Raw genomic sequence first — 20,506 nt, forward strand, 5'->3', positions numbered from 1 at the left:
AACTCAAAGTAAAGATTTAAAGATTTTGTAATTTTGCTCAAATTTTAACTGATTTTTTGCTGAAAATGCGACAATTGCCATTGTGGGGAAAAGAAGCGCATTCTCGTGAAGTAATTAAAGGTGTTCAAAGAAAAAGAAAAGCATATTGTAAAGGAATTCAATTCAATTTTTAAATCTAAATGACGTATTTAGCTCCACTAAATTCTTTATTTGCATGAGAATAAAAAAACTAGGAAAAAATTATAAATTTCTATTAATTATTCCGTATCTTACTAGTTAGTACCGCTAAATTATGAGAAAAGGTTCAGCATGTAGGAAAACAGTTAGAGGGAAACGGGGGTGAAAAGGAATAAATTAGTAAATGTCGTCGTAAACTAAAGGATTGAGTGTAAATTTTGAAAATATTAAGATGGAAAAATAATAATAATTGATTGTATCGACCTTACATACTTAAGACTCTAAAAGCTGGGGATTCAAATCATTATAGAAAGTTTTCTGTACTGAATAGAACTGTTTGGCAATCTTTTTGAAATGATAAGTTATAGTTGACCAGCTTCAGACTTGAAAGAAAACAAAATACACAAAATAAATACGAGACTTAAGAAAAAGGTAACGCTTCTATTGATAAAATGGGAGAGACTCCGAATACCGGAAGCTCCTGTAAACAATACCTAGGTAATGAACTAGTTATCAATGAAAACCAGTCATGGAACACGGAAAAAACTTCGGGACAAGAGCCTGGAATCCATCTCTTGAAAAATGGATGTTCTGTAAACCCAGATACAGGAATAATCAACATGGGATGCCAAATTGGCCTGTATGGTTCAAATTCTTCACATAGATTAATTACTAGAGGTAAATATGAACTTCTTGATGATACAAAAGATTTATCTACAAAGACAAAAATTGATCAAAAAAAGCAATTTGATATAGTAAGTTCAGGATATGTGACCCCAAGAACAGAATATGTTTCCCCAACACCAGAAATCTCATCTTCAGGAGAGAATTACGGTTTTCACTCTAACCAATCCCCAGCTGGAATTGGAACTGGTACAACGTATTTGAATTTTAGAGCTTCAACACGGATATCTGAAGCTGACCTGGCTTGTAGCTTATACAGTACTGCAAGTAATAATAACAGTAACACCAACAGTCCAATTGGTCCAAAAGAAGTTTTAACGGTTCCCTCGGTTCAAAATACCGGAGAAGAACCCAAATCCCCTTCAATACCTCAAGAAATAGGGCAGGAGTTCACTTATCTCAATATAACAAGGAAAGAAAGAATTTATTCAGAGTATCAGATTGTGAAGGAAAAAGATGTTTGTGTTTACAATCTCGAAGAATCCAATAACCGCCCTACCATAATTGAAGTTCCAGACAATAGTGGAGCTAGAGAGAATACAGCTCTATTTGGACCTGGAGTTGGAGTTGAGTCCCCACCAGCTGACTGCCACAATATTTACTACTGTTCTTCAAACTCTGTACAACCTTGTGTTGGGTCTTCAGAGAGCTCTTCAGTCTACCTTTATGACACTCCGGGTATCAACAGAGAGGGAAATAGCTCCTGCCAACCAGCTATTATTGAATATATTGATTATAACGCTCCAAGTGCCAGTAACTATGTAAGTAATAAAGCAAGAACTAGTTTATGTACACAAATTGCACAAGAAAATATGCATGGCGCAGGAGGAATTGCGGCTTATAGCCAAAATAACAACAATTACACAGGAAATCATTGTAATTACTCAATTTACGAGAGTTCTACTCCACCTTCCTCCCACTTGAATTTGAACAACCAGGTAATTCAAAGCGTCCCATTGAGAGGGGTTGATCTCAATGCTGAGCATCCTTCTCAGTATCAAACTGAACAAACCAATGAAGTCTATGATAGATTTCTAAACCCGAATATGCTAATAGGAGGAAGAGTATCGGGAGTCACTGGCTTGCCTGCTCCACCTATTCTAGCCACTCCACCAGGTTTGGTAACGCCTCCAAATATCCCTGTAATATCTGGAATGGATGGATTCCATGTAAATAATGTTCAAAATTCACTCCAAGTATTTACAATGTGCCAAATGGAGGCAAGCCGAATTGAAAACGGAGATGAAAATTGTGTGAGAAAAAGGAGGAGGTCAGGAACTGTTGGGAGTGACCGCAATTTCTATATTGTAGACTTTATTTGTGAGATCCCTATAAATATTAAAAACCTGTTTGCAAAGAATGTGAAAGAATCTAAGGAAGGATCACGAATTCTTAGAGAATTCTCTCTGGGGTCTCTTGCTATGAGGAGATCTGGGAACCTTGCGCCAACTGTCATTAAATGTTTTTTCCATAGCTACCGAGATGGAATATCAAGGCTCCAGTGTAAATCAAAGCGTCATGAGGGACGTCCATTTCTATTCGTAATTAATGAGACAAAGTTATCACGTCCATGGGTTTTTTGCCCAAATGTTAAGTGTATCAGAAGAGCAAAAAGCTCTGGTAAATTAAAGGGAAGGATTAAGGTATATGAATACTGTCCGGGGTCAGATAAGATGGTCTTATCTCCGACATTTCTAAAATGTGCAAGAGGTTTTTTAACATCAGACTACTACTTTTGTGCAACTCTTTGTCCTCAGCAAAAGTATGCAGATCATGAATCAAACTTTTGGGGGGAGGACTTTTCTACAGGATTTGGTGGAAATCGAATTCAAGAAACTCTTGTTGGTGAGACTGAAAACGGAGGAAGTGGCCTCCCTCTTGCAGATTACATACTTTTTTGTAATTCAAAGCATCAATTTGTAGCTACCTTTCGTAGATTCCCCATTGGCGCCAGGTACAATACTCCCCCCTTAAAGAATTCCTCCTACGTAAATACGAGCTCTCCAGATAAGATCTTTGGAGATGAAACTGAACTGAACCTTGTCAAAATTATGACTTCTGTAATCCGTACTCTGGAGGGCTCCAATGAGCCCACAATATATACATCAACTGATAAATATATCCAAGAAGTCTCTATAAACCCAGGGGGAGCTACAGTTTCCCAGGCCAATGGGTTTAATAGACAAATCATGCAGCCAATTAATTTAAGAGATTGTTCATTTGGGAATTCACTAAAGGGAAATAGTATTTCAATGGAACCTGACGAAGCAAATTTGTCTGGAGAAACCTCGGAATCCGTATTAAGAAGGGGAATAGAGGGGAATGTGGCAACGGGAAAATGGAATGAGAATCCCAATTCTCTTTTTTCTGGAGTACGGGGATTTCAACATACTTCTGATCCTAGTGGAGGGCAGTATATATATAATTCGGGGAACTTTATGGGAGCTACAAAGGATGAGAAGGCAAATGTATATGTTTCAAGCTCAAGTTTGGACATTGAAGATCCATTTTCGAGCAAACTTGAAACTTATTCCACAGGTTATACTGATGAAGACTCATTTTCCACCTTTAATGATTCTGGAGCCCAAATATCGTTCAACTTTGATCCCCAGGATGCTTTAGTGGTTGAATCGTCAACAAATTGGGTTTTGGATGTTTTGCTTAATAAGTCGTCGGATCGCCAGAACCCACAGACCTTGGCTTCTCATCAATCTGTTAGTTTCTCAACAGACTTAAATTCATTTGATCACTCCTATGATACGAGCATTAAGAATCAAAGTAGCTCTATGAGGAGTATGAATCAGAATCCTAGTATTGTTGAAAATAATGCAAGCAATAATAAGGATGGACTTGACTATGAAAATGAAAACATCTCTACAGGAAATGACAATCATTCCTATTAAATAATTGTTCTATTACTGGCTAATTCCACACAACTAAAAATCTTAAATGGTTATATCGAGGCTAAAAGCAAGAAGTTAAAGTGTTTGGCACCTCCTGTTAAAAATTTCGACATATAATACTCAACACGTCTATCACTATTGCGCTATTCAAATCCAAATATAAACTTGTTGAGCCTACACTTTTACTTGGTTTGCTCAGGTCTTAAAGATGATAACTTTGACCTAAAACTGTTAAATTTATATATACATACATTCTCACAAATGTTGACTTGTATACTGCATCATCCATCTGGATCAAATTCCAATATGAGCATTTATTTAGGTAAAACCCAATAAATAGAGTGAGTCTCTATTCTCCTGACTATTCTATTGTAATTTGTTCTAGGTCATATTAATAGTAGAAAATGGGATTATTAATTATATCTTACGAACTTATCAATTTATATCCTTATCTAATCTAATTCTCTGAAAAGTTAAAATTTTGGTCATTTCAACTACGATAGCTATACTAATGCTTACAGGTATCCTTTTCATTACCACTAGTTCAAATCTTTCCTAGTTCTAATAGACTAATATTACTATTGTTCTTTGTCAATATAGTACTTAGGCATAATACTAATAATAATATTAACACAACCCACATCTAGGGCTGTAACTGACACCACAACCCAAGATTACCTGCTGCTATTTTCTCAATATTTCAATCTTTTTTAACTTGAAATCTCAAAAATATTGAAAACTTTTATCTAGAAAATTTTTAAAATTTCAATAATGAATTATGGTTGTGCCGCCAAAATTCTAAATTAAATACCGGGTACATTCAAATAAGAAAATTGTTTGAGAAAAAATAATTTCGATTGCAATTAAAAACAACTACTTAACAGAGCTACTGAATGGTTAATATATAAGCCCACAAAAACACACATTAAAGAGCAAAGTTGTCTATATTTAAGATAAAGTAAAGATTTCTATTATATGTCAAAGGTTAGCCCCGGGAGTAGTCAGTTTGATTTGAATGTAAAAGAATATTGCAGACAGAGATAAATGAAATAATTATATAAAATGTTTCAAAAAACCTTAAGTATCTTCGCCTTATTGATATCGCTGTTAATTATATATATTAATGTATCATGGAGTAATAAGTACATCACCCCGGAAAAGTTTTCACAAATTCATCCGGATTCAGCAGTAGTAAAAACTGCTTCTGGAAACAGTGTTGCAATAGACATTCCAGATTTACCAACTCCAAATGTTACCAAAAAGTTCTGTCCAACTTATGGGCTTAATATTAAGGGTTTATTTTGCTTTGGTTGGAATAGCGTCAAAATTACAAAGAGTGAATCTTGGCAGGAATGTGCATCTCTCTGTTCAGATTATGTGGCATTTTTCTTTTTAAAATGTAAACAATGGAGTTACGATGTTGAGAAGAAGAAGTGTTTAATTAAAACTGGGGATAAACATTGTAAGTACCCTGATGAAAATTATATATCAGGTCCAAAAAATACATCAGAGGTTGGGCTTTGCTCTACTACATGTAAAGTTGGAGACTGGAGTGCCTGGACTCCCTGTAGTTCACATTGTGCAGGAATCACTCAAAGAGTAAGGCATGTCATTAGATCACCCGTTTACAAGTCAGAAATCTGTCCAAGGTTAATAGAAACTGCAATGTGTAAGGGAAGTCCAGAATGTCCTTCAAATTGCCCAAACTACCACGTGGCTGGGCTTGGGTGGGGATGCAAAGTAGAAATGAATAGAGGAGGTGGAACCATGAGAAAGTATGTTAATACTTGGCACGAGTGTCTTGGGCTTTGTAAAAATACTGAGAATTGTACTTATTGGTCTTTCCAGGGGATTTCTGGAGTTGAAACATGCCTTTTGGTTATTGGTGAGGTTGGATGCACATATCATGCTCTTGGGTGGGTATCTGGAGATGCAAATGTTGTAGCAGTGGACTGTCCAGTCAAATGTTTTGTAGGTGAATGGTCTAGTTGGACAAAATGCCCTAGCGATGAAGTTTGTACACAAAACTCTATGTCAAAAAGAAGCAGGCCTCTCATTTCTACTCCTCCTGATATGAATCAGAAGATGTGCCCTCATCTTACTGAGAGTGTTTTGTGTGAATGTGCTACCAAAATTTCTAGAAATACATTATTTGATAACTTAGATAGAGATTTGGTTTCCTGCAGCAATTATGCTAATCAAACTGTTTATTCAGCAAATCAAAACTTCAGAAGAATGCCAGCGTTCGCTGATGGTATTCCTGGGTTAAAAATGGGGGCATATTCAACCAATAACCTTTTAAAAAAACTCTACTTTGATTACAGAGAAAATTACCAAATCGGAAATAACCAAAACCACTCCTATTCAAACACAGCATTTGAGGAAGATAATCAAAATGAACATGACCTCGCATTTAGAAGAAGAATAGACAACTCTTATGATATTCATTTTGCTTTGTCATCATACCTACTTGGAGTTAATTATACTAATTTCAGCAATTCTACATTAGACCGAAACTTGTTTAATTAGAGTCTGAATGTAGAGCATCTACATTGTTTTGAGCTTAATATAATTAATAATGTGAATATTTGTAAATTTGAATTATAATAGTTAAAAGAATTTATTCACTTTCATTGATTACTTACTTCCAGGTTAGTAAATTATTCAAGGGGACAAACCTTCCCAACACTAACTTTATTATTTCTTGGGAGCATACACCTGAAATATATGATGATGTCACAAACTCTTCTTTTGTTTCAAAGCTAAAATTAAATTTATAGAAACAGTATTGATAATAAATCTTTATTTAAAAAAGGAAGCCTCTAATCTTTTTGTACTTTTCAACAGCTCAGTTTGTATTTAGATCTTTAGAGTGCCTACTTTCCACCAAACTTACCTCTGAATTAAATCAGGGGGGATTTCTATATAGTCTAATCCTAATGATTTTAGATAATTCTGAAATTCTGCTTTTATCGCTTCAGGAGCTTTATTTATTTGTTTATCAACCTGAATATAGTCCAGAAAATTCAAGAATAGAAACTCCATTAACTGTAAATCCTGAAATTGGTCTTCTAAAAAAGCCTCCAAAAGCCTTTTTTTTAAAACTAGATTCACATCATTAATTTGGTTTTGTATTTTACCCCACCTAAAGAATGAATCTCTGAACTCTATACATTTTAAACAGTATAAATGTTTACATACAAATTGAACAAATTCCTCTGAAATATTGAAATCGTAACCAGAATCTATCATTTTTGTGTTTTCTGAATTATTTTTTAAAATTTGAGAAACATCTAAATTATGTTGTTCATCATATATCTTTTGTAGCTGAAGATAAGCAATAGTTTCACAATACATTTCTGGGAGATCTTTGTTGACTGGAAGCCTTCCGACATCATTTAGAAACTTGTAAATCCAACCTAAGACTATTTGGTACTTTACATTAATTAATGAGAAAGGTCTTTTGTTTAAAGAAAATTGGGTATTGATATCAAAAGACGACTTCTGAGATTCAAATATTTCAAATATTTGATTTTCAAGTACATCTTCAGGGTATGAAAATACCAAATACTGATTTCTTTTTGCCTCAACATAATTTGGAAAATCATGATTCTTTAAAATCTTTTCCAAGCTTTCTTGATATTTCTTCTTGAGATCTTCTTTATCTACCTCTAACTCCGTTCTTTCAAACAAACCAATATTCAAACCGATGTGAACCAATAATAAGGGAAATGGTATCTTAGACAAATAATCCTTAAGGAAGCCAGAATCATTTTCTAATTCATTTAAGTCAATTTCAGAAGAAAGTTTTTTCAACAATTCAAAAGGTTTACAAAGCTGAAGTCCGTGAAGCTTTGCCAAGTTCTTGTTTTCAGGAGAGAGATCAAAAGTTATGTATCTTCTATCAGCACTAAATACCTGATACTGGCCCAGATACCCCCTTGATTTAAGACTAATTACAAATGGACTTGAGATTCCTTGACAACTTTTTGCCAAATTATATACTTTTTCAACAATAACTCCAGAAAGATTACAGCAAACAACTATACTATACTCTGTGGCAGGAGAGTTTGAGCACTCTTTTTTAAGAGTCTCTAAGTAACTTTCTGGAGATTCTAATATACATTCAACTTTGACACAAACCTGCAAACTTAACAAATAATCTTTTAGTAAATAAATTTTTGGATTGTTCACAATATCTGTTTTTTCCCCATCAAGACTAATGCATACACCGTAGTCTTCCTCAGTGGCAATTTGACTGTCAACCAATACAATTTCTCCAACTCCTGAGGATGCTAACGAGATTGCCAACTCCGAAGTCAGTATTGAAGATCCTAAAATTAATACTTTAGAACTTTTAAGGGCTTCTTCGCCTATTAAGCCCCAAATAAGTCTTTCCCTAGACCTGAATTGATTCATTCCGATCTTAACTAATGTTTTTTAATGTTTGCAGTATTTTACTATGCGTTTTTTGCCTTCCCACGCTTTCAGATAACCCTCTTATCTCAATTTGATTAAGAAGCAATTCGAACTTTTTATTCAAAATAGTCCTCTTAAGTGCATGAACCACGCCTTCTATATATAGTGTGTGACATTTCAAAAATTTTTTATAAAGCTTGTAATTCTCTCTAAATCCACCTTACTTTTTCTCCTCTTGATTGGTCATCTCAAATAATCATAATTAAACGCCATGTTGGCGCGGGCGCCAACATGTCTTTTTTGCCTTTTAGAGGCAAATCAATAAAAAAAGAAAACGATGTTCTTTTCTTATTCCTTTTAATTGGAGTGAATAAAAAAATCGAGCAGAGGTGCTAACTTTTATAAACAGGGTCTTAGACTAATAGCCTAGCTCTTTTTTAAAAGCTCAACCAAGAAGGTTCTAGTTTGTAGTTACTGTTATAGTTTGAAACAAAATAAATAAATGGAATATTAACCTTAAATAGCAGCTATATTTGACTTAAATAGATTATATAACCAATTGTGTAGGAGTTGAAAGATATGTCTGGCGAAAAGAAAGTTAGATTTTCCGAAAATGATCACATTGAAATCGATACAGTCCAAATTAAAGATGAGGAAATGGTAGATTTTCAAGGTAAAATCGAGGAAAACGATGAACTTCAAGAAAACAATACCAAAAAGTTAGGCGTTGATGTAAATATGGATTTAGACATGGATTTAGATAATTCAAAAGAGAAAAAAGTTGGATTAATAAATGGTGTTGAGAAATTTTCTCAAGGACAATTAGATGCTAAAATGGAGATCATAGAGAGTACACATGATAAGCTGGACGACTTGGTGAAACCAGTAAAAACAATCAAGGATAAATGGAGGCTTCTTCCATATTTTTTAAAGACAGAAGGCTTAGTTAAGCATCATATTGATTCATATAACTATTTTGTGACAACAGAAATACAAAGTATAGTTAGAGCAAATGCCAACAGAATGATCAGAAGTGATGTGGACCCTTCATTCTTTATAGAATTTTTGGATGCCAGGGTTGGGATGCCAAAACTTGAGGAAAACATGATTACAGTCGATCTGACTCCTATGATGTGTAGAATGAGAGATATTACTTATGCTGCACCAATCTTTGTAGATGTTGACTATGTTAGGGGAAATAGTGTTGTCAGAAAGAAGAACGTGGAGATTGGGAGGATTCCCGTTATGCTAAGATCTAAAGTATGCGTTTTAAATGGAAAAACTGCAGCTGAAATGGTCAAGCTTAATGAATGCCCTCATGATCCAGGTGGTTATTTTGTAGTCAAAGGGACGGAGAAGGCTATTTTAATGCAGGAACAGCTTAGTAAAAATAGAATTATTGTAGAGTTAGATAGCAAGCACAATTACTGTGCTACAGTTACATCCACTACGGCTGAAAGTAAAAGCAGAACACTTGTAGTCTTGAAGAATGGGAAACTTTATTTACGTCACAACTCATTTTCTGATGAAATACCTCTGTGTATTGTACTTAAATCAATGGGAATTGAAACTGAACAGGAGATATTCTATATGATTGGAAATGAATCCCATCATCAGGAAGGAATCATAAACTCCCTTCAAGAAGTGCATCAAGAAGGGATCTTTACTCAAAGACAAGCTTTGTTATATATGTCAAAGAAGGCAAAATCAAAGTTTAAAGCAACTTTTGGTTCTATTAGGGGCTTTGATAGGTCTTCTAATATAGAGGAAAGCGCTGAGAACTCTGGAACTTCCGAATCTGTAGGCTCTAAGAGTTCTTCATCTAATACTAGTATTGATGATGTTCTCGAAACCCTAAATAGAGTACTACTTTCTCACATTGGAACCATATATACAGACCTTCATCCAAAAGCTTTATTTCTCTGCTTGATGGCAAAAAGAGTTTTGGATGCTTCTGAAGATAACTCTTTGTTGGATGATAAAGACTATTATGGTAATAAAAGGATTGAATTGGCTGGCCAACTTATTTCTATATTGTTTGAAGACCTTTTCAAGAGGTTTTCAGTTCTTACTAAAAAACAAATTGATCAAACTTTGATTCGATATTTCCAGACAAGGGATGCCAGCAAAGCAGGTACAAACAGAGAGGATCCCAATTCATCATACCCAGATTGCTTTAGAAATCTCCCAACTGATATTATTACAAGAGGAATGCAAACCGCTCTTAGTACTGGTAACTGGTCAATTAAACGTTTTAGGATGGAAAGGAGTGGAATGACACAAGTTCTAACCAGATTTTCATACATTGCATCTCTTGGAATTATGACTAGGGTTGACTCCCAATTTGAAAAGGCTAGAAAGGTCAGTGGCCCTAGAGCTCTTCAACCCTCTCAATGGGGAATTCTATGTCCTTGTGATACTCCAGAAGGAGAATCTTGCGGATTAGTTAAGAATTTGGCTTTAACCACTCACATTACTACAGATCATTGCCCACAATATCTAACCAGCTTATTATTTACATTAGGAGTTCAAGATATTTCATCATATTCATATCTTGATTTTACCACTAAACAAACAAAAAATTCATCAAATGAAAATTCCAAATTTGAATCTTCTGGAAAGAATAATAAAAAGAAACATTATTATGTATTTATAAATGGTTCTATTCTTGGAGTACACAGAAGGCCCGAGTTATTAGCAAGTCAGCTTAGAAATTTGAGAAGAAAGGGGTTTATTGGACAATTTGTATCCATCTTTTGTAATCATATCCATTCATCCGTTCAAATTGCTACTGATGGAGGAAGACTTTGTAGGCCTTTGATTATTGTAGATAACGGAATCCCAAGACTTAAAGAAGAACATATTGAGAAATTGGAAAGAGGTGAAATGGTTTTTAATGATTGTATTTCCCAGGGCATTTTAGAGTGGATAGATGTTAATGAGGAAAATAACTTATTAATTGCTCTCAGAGATGAGAACTTAGCTGATGATACAACTCATTTGGAAATTGATCCTCTTTCAATTTTGGGTGTAGTTAGTGGGTTAATTCCATATCCAAATCATAATCAAAGCCCTAGAAACACTTATCAATGCGCTATGGGGAAACAAGTTATGGGATCTGTAGGTTTTAATCAGTTTTTACGTTGTGATTCTGTTTTGTATCTCTTGGTCTACCCTCAGAAACCTCTTTGTAAGACAAGAACCATTGAAATGATCAACTTTGAACAGTTACCCGCGGGTCAAAACTCTTCTGTAGCTGTAATGAGCTTCGCAGGATATGATATTGAGGATGCTATTGTTATGAACAAGGCTTCTGTAGATAGAGGGTTTGCCAGATGTTTTGTTATGAAAAGACAAACAGTAGAGTTACAGAAATTACCAAATGGACTTTCAGAAAGAGTTGTTAGACCTATATCAGGAGTAGGGGGATTAACTGGTAATGCTGGAAACAGACGCTTTTTATACAAAAATGAAAGTATCCTAGATATTGATGGAGTTTGTAATGTAGGTGTACAAGTTTCTGAGGATGATATTATTGTTAACAAGATGTCCCCCATTAATACAAGAGAGTATGTTGGAGATCCATCACAAATTGACCTTTCTGAATATAAGCCTTCTCCTGTTAAATATAAAGGTCCAACATCATCTTATATAGATAGAGTTATCCTCACTGAAAATGCAGATGGGAATCAAATATACAAAGTTATTACTAGGCAAACAAGGAGACCAGAGCTTGGTGACAAATTTAGTTCTAGGCATGGACAAAAAGGTGTTGTTGGGTTGATCATTTCTCAAGAAGATTTACCGTTCTCAGAAACTGGATGGTGTCCTGATCTTATTATGAATCCTCACGGTTTTCCATCAAGAATGACTGTTGGAAAGTTATTGGAACTCATTTCCAGCAAAGCAAGTGTTTTGGATGGTAATTATAGATATGGAACCGCTTTTGGAGGTACTCCTCTTGAGGAATCTGCTAAATGTCTAGTAGAACATGGTTTTCACTATTCTGGAAAAGAATATCTTACATCAGGAACTACAGGTGAAGCAATTGAAGCTTATATTTTTGTTGGACCTATTTATTACCAAAAATTAAAGCACATGGTTCTTGATAAAATGCATGCTAGAGGAAGAGGTCCCAGACAAATTCTCACCAGACAACCTACTGAAGGTAGATCCAAAGACGGAGGACTCCGTCTTGGTGAGATGGAAAGAGACTGTTTAGTAGCTTATGGGGCAAGTAATCTTTTAATTGAAAGACTTATGTTAAATTCAGATGTTTTTGAAACTAATGTATGCAATCAATGCGGTCTTTTTGGTTATAATAATTATTGTCACTATTGTAAAAGCTCTCAAGATGTATCTATTATCAGACTTCCATATGCATGTAAACTCTTGTTCCAAGAGTTACAAGCAATGAACGTTTGCCCCCGAATCAGAACTAGTATTAAGTAAATTAAAGCCTAGAGTTTAAATGTCTATTTTAGTTGATTAGTTCTAAAATTCCTAGTATTTCCTTTTTGAATTCTTTTATGAAAGCAAGATTATTTTTCTTTCGTTCTTGTTTCTTCGAGTTACTGTATTCTAATACTTCTTCTTCAGATGACTCCAGTCTTGAAATCAACTCTATTGAGATATTTTGATGTCCTTTTGGTAAATAAAAACCTCCCAGATTAATCCACTTTGAAAACTCGTTTTCCATTTCCTGTAATTCATTATCACTTACACAAGTTTCTAACTGTCCCATTATTTCTCTGCCCTGTTGTTCGAATAAAGTTTGAAACCAAGCTACTATTGCAGAAGATGGCAAAACTATAGAAAATGAATCTTGATCTAGCTTCTTTAAAACGTTTAAATAATTGTTAAGAAATATCTTTATCTTATTAATCAGATTGGATCTACATATTTCTATAGAGACTTCTGCTTCCTTTTTTATCTCATTTAATACCAAACTTTTTAAAACAACCCAACTTTTTAATAATCTTGTGTTTACTAAATTTCGAGCATTACCATATTCTAAATTATATGAATAGTTGAAAGGTAGTAAAGAAAGTATTAAGAGGTTGAATATATGGTCATTATATTGGTTGGTATTTTCAAAAAGTTCCTCAAGCTTGTTCAAAATCATCACTTCAAGTTTTTTGTGATGTCTTAATATTTCTGATAAATCAGGAATCTTAACTTCATCTTTCCCTTTACAGTAAGTATCATCTTGAGTAAAACTTTTGAATAATTTAAAATAACTAGGGTGGAAATATATTTGGCAATAAAGCTGATATTTTAAAACCTGAAAGACTATTTTCAACAAATTCTCTATTATAAGCCTATCCTCGTCTTCAATTTTATTTTCTTCTCTGAGTTGTTGTATTTCTGTCAAAATCTCAAAAAGTATATCAATCAAATATTTATAGTAATCCAGATCTAAATAATCTCTTCTGAAATTCATTATAGACTTCTTGATCTCAACTTCAACCCAATTCAAGTGAGTAGAAATTAGTATAGAGAACTGTTTTCTCCTCAACAAAAATTTCATATTCCTTATTATTAGCTTATAACTTTCTCTTTTAATACTTTCACTTACAAATGATTCTGAACTGAGACTTTCCAAAAAAATTCCTTTGTGTAAAAGTAGTAAGTCATGACTCGACCTGATTACAATATCTTCTTGTATTTGATCATCTCTTAAATTATTATCTCTGGCTGCTAATTCGTTGATTTGTTGATAAGCTTTGAGGTAAAAAATTTTGTTACTAATTCCTTTTAAGATAGTATGTTCTTCAGGTTCAAGATCTTTCTCAATTTGAAAGACTTCCAAAGCGAATAAGTAAATCATTGCAACAAATATTGTCAATTTTGATTGGTCATGAGGAATTACAATATTTTGCTCCACCTTTTCTAACTCAAGTATATCCTTTTCAAAGTATTTAATGGCTAGAGTCTCAAAGTTTAAACATAAATCCTGTCTTAATATTGAAAAAACAATTTTCTTATCCAAAAATAGATACTTCAAAGATGATACAGCCTCGAGAAAGAATAGTACAGTTTGTAAACGATATTCATTGGATCTTGAAGAGTAGCAATAAACAAGGAACTCAACAATAATTTCTGTAAAGTCAGTACAGTAATTAATGGAGTTCCAGATGGAGACTAAGGATGGTATATAGTGAATCTTTTCCTTAAATGTTAAAGCTTGTCTATTATCAATAATCTTTTGAATTAATATTCTGAGGTTTTCAGCGTTAAAAATCTCCCTTAGTTCGTCATTCCTGATTTTGTGGTGGATATTTTCAATTGAATTAATCATGAAAAAACCAATATAAGCAAAGTATCTGATAATACTTATCTCAATATTCTCGGAGTTAATCATTTGATTAAGGGCTTTACCACAAACAAGAATCAATTCTTGCTCATTTTTTTGAGTTAAACATTCATTTTTAAAAGTAACAGTTTCTGTTAGTTTAAAAAGTAAGTAAAGTTTGGAATTAGTTAATTCTGAGTGTGGTTTATCCAGTTCTTTACTTGTATTAAATAGGATTGTATTCCAGATCTTTTGTTTGAATTCAGAAGAAAGCGAAGAATATATTTGAACAAAGAACTCCATAATAGTAAACATGGTATTAGAGTTCAGGTTTTTAGATCCAAAGTTGAGAAACATAGCCATTATCTTGTCTAGAGTACTTGAGAATTCAGAAATGGAAACGATCTGTGAAGACACTGGAAGTACAGAAATTATGGATTTTAAAATAGACAGAATTCTATTGAGGACATATAATTCTAGATATGTCAGATTTGCAACATTGGTTTCAAAAAAACCCAAAAGTGATGAGAGGATCTTGAACATGAATTGAATTAATTTTTTAAAAAGAAAAAGATCTGAAGTATCTATTGTCAAGTTCTCCTTGTGAGGATTCAAAAAAGAGTATGTAACCATTTCCTGAGTTATTAAAGAATCAAATGTACTTATTTGAACTGTTTTGGCTTGTATTGTCTCACATAATTGGTCAATAATCACCAAAATAATAACAAACCTGATTCCCAGAATTAATCTAAATTGGTCTTTATCTGGATCAAAATTTCTTTCTGAAGAATCTTTTTGATTATGGGAAAAGGATTTTAGTTGTGCATATAAAATGAATGGAGAAAGATTTAATGGATTATTATTATCCAAAAGGTAATTGGAGATTTCATTGAAACTATAAGATTGAAGCAAATCTTTGTTTTCTAGCTCTTTAGTTAAGTATTGAATTGTTCTAATCAAAATTGACTGAATATTCCAAAGTTTCATAGCTTTAAGAGCAGAATTTAGAAAAGATAAAGAAATTTGACTTTTGATTAAGTAGTTCCTTAAGACCCATTCAATCAAGTTTTCTATAAGTTCCTTATCTTGTTCAAGTAGCAAAGCAAAATCTTGGGTTGACAAATCATCAAGTATTTTGGTTTCTTTCATAATAAAACTACTGTTTATAATAAGGATTCCTAATAGATTTAGGCATGGCATACTTTTTGTGGGTTCTTGTAATGTTTGTAGATTTCTAGTAAGAATTTTTGATGATTGAGTTAGAGGGAATATATCTGATGACAAGTAGATCTTTTTAAGAAAATTCCAAAAGTTGGAAAGAAAACCGTCTTTATAGAAGAATATCTTGCAGGTACTTGGTATATACAATATACCATAGTAATCAATAAATGAGATTTCGTGCATTCTGGAATGGAAGATCAGACTAAAGGAAACGCACATTAAATTATTAAAGTTCTTGTAGCTAGTTGAATATGGACATTTGAGATCCTCAAAGTTTTCTGAAGATTCCAGAAAGATTTTGAATTGCTGATAAAGGAACTCAATTGAATAGTTAAAGATACCAATATTCTTAAGTTCTCTCAAGTTGTAAAAACAGAGATATTCACCAAAGTGATTCAAAGTAGATGCATTATTATGAGACAGGTGAGGTTTAAAGGAATCCACTTCAAATCCAAAATACCTATTGGACTCAGTTTCAATAAATCCACTCTGAAACTTGATATCTTTTCTAACACGATAAATGAAGAATTTGTTTTTATCAGAGATATTACCATTTGAGTGATCTTTATAGAAGTTGTCAATAATATGAGAAAGGTCCTGATCAATATTCTTTATCCTTGATTTAAGAAGGGAAAAGAAGAAATACAAATCTGTTAAAGAATCTGAGTCTTCATTTGGTCTACTAGTACGTGAAAGAGAATAATTACTCCATGATATTAAGCACTCAAGTTTTTGTTTTGCATAATAGTAATGAGAGAAAATTGACTTATTATTGTGTAAATAACATAGTAAATAGGCCAAAAGATTAAGTACATAGTACCGAAGAATACAAGATTTGATTCTTGGTGGAAGTTTTTTTCCGTTAATTTGGCTTTGGTAGTTGATCTGTTGTTTCAGATCACGGTATCTATAACCAAATAAAAATTTGACCAAAAATGAAAATATATGAAAGAGGAAGTCTTGGGAATTATTAATAATTTTTAAATGGTCTTGGTCAATTTGTGAACTTTTATTTGATACAAATATATTCAGTTTACTAATTATCTTTTCGGATATATGTTTAAAGAGCCAAATAATAGATAATAGAGGAAGGATTGAGACATTATTTGGAGAATATACTAAGTCTTTTTGGGCCATCATAAACAGTGAGGGCGAGAGATCATTGTAATTTGGAAACATATTCTGAATTTTCACATTGGAGTTTTCTTGTTGATAATAGTCAGACTCAGGAACTATTGATGACCAGAAATTGGAAACATAAATAGATTTCTTAATTAGGATCCTGAATATAGTTTTGATGGTTTCATGAGCAAATGAGTTGTTCTGATCAAGAAAGTGACTTTCTGAAATGATATTGGAAAGTAAATTAGCTGTTTCCTTTCTAAAATGGATTTCTAAGTGTTGTTTTGAGCTGGTTATTTGCTGATTAATAAGAGAAGGAAATGAAGAGTAAGTTTTCATGGATTCCAAAAGGCCAAGTTTTAAAATAGTCTGATAGTCATTTTGGCTGGAAATATAGGTATTGCATTCAGGAAGAGTTAGGATGTCGTTTGGGATTAAAACTACGGATTGGTGGTTGGGATCTCTAACCTTAACATTAGAAACAATAGAATTCGGGAAAACTTCAGATGGAATATTCAAATCTAACATTAGTATTTGATCTGATGCCAAATCAGAAACAAGCATAACTAATGATCTGTTTGAAATAGGAGGGTGGTTTATATATGAAAAAAGACTTTTGTTGAGTTGCTTATAAACTGAAAGTTTTAGAGACATTATCAAAGCACTAATATGAATGAATCTTGAAAAACAATTTTGATCACCAATGTAAGGGAAAATAAACTTTTCAATAGTTTGAAGAAAAACCTCTTGTTTATCATTAAACTTAGTTCCAAATGGTGGTTCAATTGTGTCTTTGGAGAATGAAGAGTTTCTGAGATACTCTCCAACATCTTCTAGGGAGCTGGAAGGAGAGCATAATATTGAGCCAAGTTCAGGGTTAATTTCAGAAGCTGAGAAGGTATCTTTGGTTTCTGGGAAGAACTTGGTCCAGCTTATAGGTATAAAAGGAAGAAGACATTCTACTATAGAGAAACAAGCCTTCATAAGAAACTTTTCTAATTTAAATGTTTCTGTTTGAGGTTTTTTATCTTGGTTTGAGACTTCTATAAGTTCAATGTAAAGATGAAAAGATTCAATTGTAGTCCACAAAAGAGCTAGCCATTGTTTGAGATCTTTAAATAAAAACATTACAGGGTTTTCTTTTTCATCATCAAAGATTGTCCAAGTTTCAGATTCGTTATTTTCCATTAAAAGTTGAAATCTTTCACATGATTCTGAGAGAGATTCAATAAGGATGACTATTTTCTCTATTGTCTGATTGGATAGTATGTTTTTCCAGATTGGGACTAGTAAGTAAAGTTTGGAAACCACAACTTCAGACTTAGATTCAGTATCATTATATTGAGTTTTGTTCAAGTGAAGAATATTAGCTAGCAAGTTTTGGACGAGGAGGAATATATTATTGAAAATAAAAAGTTTTTCATTTGAGTTTTTTTGGTTTGAAAAGACTTGAATATCTGGGGATTCCACAAGATAGTCAGTAACATGGGTGAGAATGGCAATATTAATTAGAGGATTTGAGCAGGAATTGGAGAACCCTATTAGGAAGTGTGAGTTATGTAACAAAGTTTCGTAGAATTCAGTAGTTTCAATTTCACTTTTGCTAATTTGAATCTTCTCTTTAGTGAAGGATATATAATTCAAAATGATTAATTGAATATTTTCGATTAAAAGTTGGTCTTTATGATGATCTTGAGACGAAAAATAGTATTGGTGAGTCAAAATGGCAGAAATATGACCAGAAAGATAACTTGTCAAAGATATTTCAAAGTTCTCAGTGAGGGAAATACGAAAAACCCAACTTAAAAAAAGCTCAAAAAATTCTTTGTTGAGTTTCCAAATCCAGTTGTTGTATTTAGAAGAAGAAACTAGTTCAAGAATGCACTCCAGAGAGATCCTTGGGGAGATTTTGGAAAGAGGAGTCAGAAACTGTTCAAATTTGGTCCATATGGCCATTCCAGCATGTTTTGGCCCAACATTCTGCATTGAGAAGTTGTCTTGTATTGATAGTAGAGTTATCAAAAGAACTCTTTTGAGAATTTGGGTCCAAAGGAAAACCCAGTGGTTATTTGTGAGCCATTGAAGATTTTCAGTGATGTGTTTCCTAATAAAGTGTGTTTGCAAATGCTCAAGAAGAAGATTCCAGACACGTTCTAATTGAAATATACTTGGGGTTTTTTGCAATGCTTGAGAGTTTAGGATCTTGAGAATAGAGCTAGCTAGGATTATTCTGAAATACTCTCCCTGAATGGGGTAAGACCCGAGCCCATAAGAGGAAAACTGAATATTAGAGAATCCTGCAATGTATTCAATGGAGTCATAAAGATCAGAGTCATTCTTGGAAGACGAAAATTGCGAGATCGTGGAGCTAGCAAGTAAGCATGAAATAGATTCTATCAAACTGGAAGTTTTTAAAATGCTATTTTGACCAGAATTGAGAGATGATGATATGTTGACAATAAGTTTAAGTAGTTCTTGTCTTTTAACATTTGCGAGTTTTGGTTGCTGAATTAGAATCACAGCAATAGATTGCATTGTGCGTTCTAAATTTAAAGAATCATCGAATTCCAGCAAAATCCTTACTCCTGAAATAAGAGAATTTAAAAGTTGGTCAGAAAGAGAGTATCCAGGAACGCCTAAAGATAGTACTGAAAGTAAACACTCATTTGCAGCATCTCTCATACTTGTATCAACATGTATTAGAAGTTGGGGAAGACATTTAATCAGTCCAGGAAAATGTTTTCTGGTTTCTAGGATTTCAAGCCTCAAAAGCGTCTGGATTACATAAAAGGAGCTGATAACATGGCTTGGCTGGATTTCTCTGGTTTGTGAATTTATGATATCCAATATATTGCCATTATTTAACTTTGAACACAATTCACTATCAGTGTCTGATTGTATTGATCCCAATGATTGCTGATCTATTCCAATATTATGATGCTTAAGTTTGTTCAAGTCCATATCTTGAAGTTGAGTGCCGGTAAATCTGTACAATATTAGCATTGTCTCCTCAAGTAATCTCCCAACTGACAGCTTTACATAGTTATTTGTAAGAGAGTAAACATTCATTAACCACCTGAGTGCCAAAAAAGGTGGGTTCGACTGTATGAACTGAATAATCAAATACTCAAGCTGGATTATTGAGGACTTTCTAAATTTGTCTTCTAACATTGGTATTGTGTGGGTTAGCCCACTCAACTCTTTGATAACCTCCCACCATTGCTCGTTAGAAAGGACTCTCGGTGGGATCGTTGGGCATAGCAAGTACAATCCAGAAACATGGTTTTTGTACCTTTCCTCCATCTATTGAGATTAAAATTCTCTATTTAGACTTGTTTTATTTTTAGAGCTTTTTTTTTCTGACCTTTAACCAAGGTTTTGGCGCCCAATCGAGAGGTCTGAACATATATATATATTTGGAAGAAAATGAGTTTAATATTGATTAAAGTAAAATTTGAAAAATTAATAAAAGAGTAGAAACGGAAAAGTTTTTGTGATTAGTATTTAATTGATGGTTTGAAGTTCTATATTCAATGAAATATTAGATAACCACTTCTCAAATATAATTCTTGTTTGTTAATTTCATAGCTTACTATATATTTAGACTTAAATAATTGAAAAATAAAAAATAGGTATAGATAATAAAAACTAAAACTATAATTCTAACATTTGTATGATGAAATTT

General features: G+C 33.2%; 5 protein-coding genes across 5 annotated transcripts; 3 read left to right on the forward strand and 2 right to left on the reverse strand.

Moving 5' to 3' along the window:
• Positions 1-629: 629 nt before the first annotated feature.
• Positions 630-3,764, forward strand: cubi_03236 (uncharacterized protein; the record flags this gene model as incomplete). Its single annotated transcript, XM_029020249.1, has 1 exon — positions 630-3,764. The coding sequence occupies one exon, from the start codon at positions 630-632 to the stop codon at positions 3,762-3,764; it is 3,135 nt and encodes a 1,044-aa protein (XP_028873035.1).
• Positions 3,765-4,826: 1,062 nt separating this feature from the next.
• cubi_03237 (uncharacterized protein) lies at positions 4,827-6,293 on the forward strand (the record flags this gene model as incomplete). Its single annotated transcript, XM_029020250.1, has 1 exon — positions 4,827-6,293. The coding sequence occupies one exon, from the start codon at positions 4,827-4,829 to the stop codon at positions 6,291-6,293; it is 1,467 nt and encodes a 488-aa protein (XP_028873036.1).
• A 112-nt stretch (positions 6,294-6,405) lies between these two features.
• cubi_03238 (uncharacterized protein) lies at positions 6,406-8,183 on the reverse strand (the record flags this gene model as incomplete). Its single annotated transcript, XM_029020251.1, has 2 exons — positions 6,406-6,526; positions 6,661-8,183. The coding sequence occupies 2 exons, from the start codon at positions 8,181-8,183 to the stop codon at positions 6,406-6,408; spliced, it is 1,644 nt and encodes a 547-aa protein (XP_028873037.1).
• A 579-nt stretch (positions 8,184-8,762) lies between these two features.
• cubi_03239 (DNA-directed RNA polymerase beta subunit) lies at positions 8,763-12,635 on the forward strand (the record flags this gene model as incomplete). Its single annotated transcript, XM_029020252.1, has 1 exon — positions 8,763-12,635. One exon carries the CDS (start codon positions 8,763-8,765, stop codon positions 12,633-12,635), a length of 3,873 nt encoding a protein of 1,290 aa, XP_028873038.1.
• Positions 12,636-12,663: 28 nt separating this feature from the next.
• On the reverse strand, positions 12,664-20,124 carry cubi_03240 (uncharacterized protein; the record flags this gene model as incomplete). Its single annotated transcript, XM_029020253.1, has 1 exon — positions 12,664-20,124. The coding sequence occupies one exon, from the start codon at positions 20,122-20,124 to the stop codon at positions 12,664-12,666; it is 7,461 nt and encodes a 2,486-aa protein (XP_028873039.1).
• Between the last annotated feature and the right edge of the window lie 382 nt (positions 20,125-20,506).

Source organism: Cryptosporidium ubiquitum (genome assembly GCF_001865345.1).
Source record: "Cryptosporidium ubiquitum isolate 39726 chromosome Unknown contig_10, whole genome shotgun sequence".
Taxonomy (NCBI): Eukaryota; Apicomplexa; class Conoidasida; order Eucoccidiorida; family Cryptosporidiidae; genus Cryptosporidium; species Cryptosporidium ubiquitum.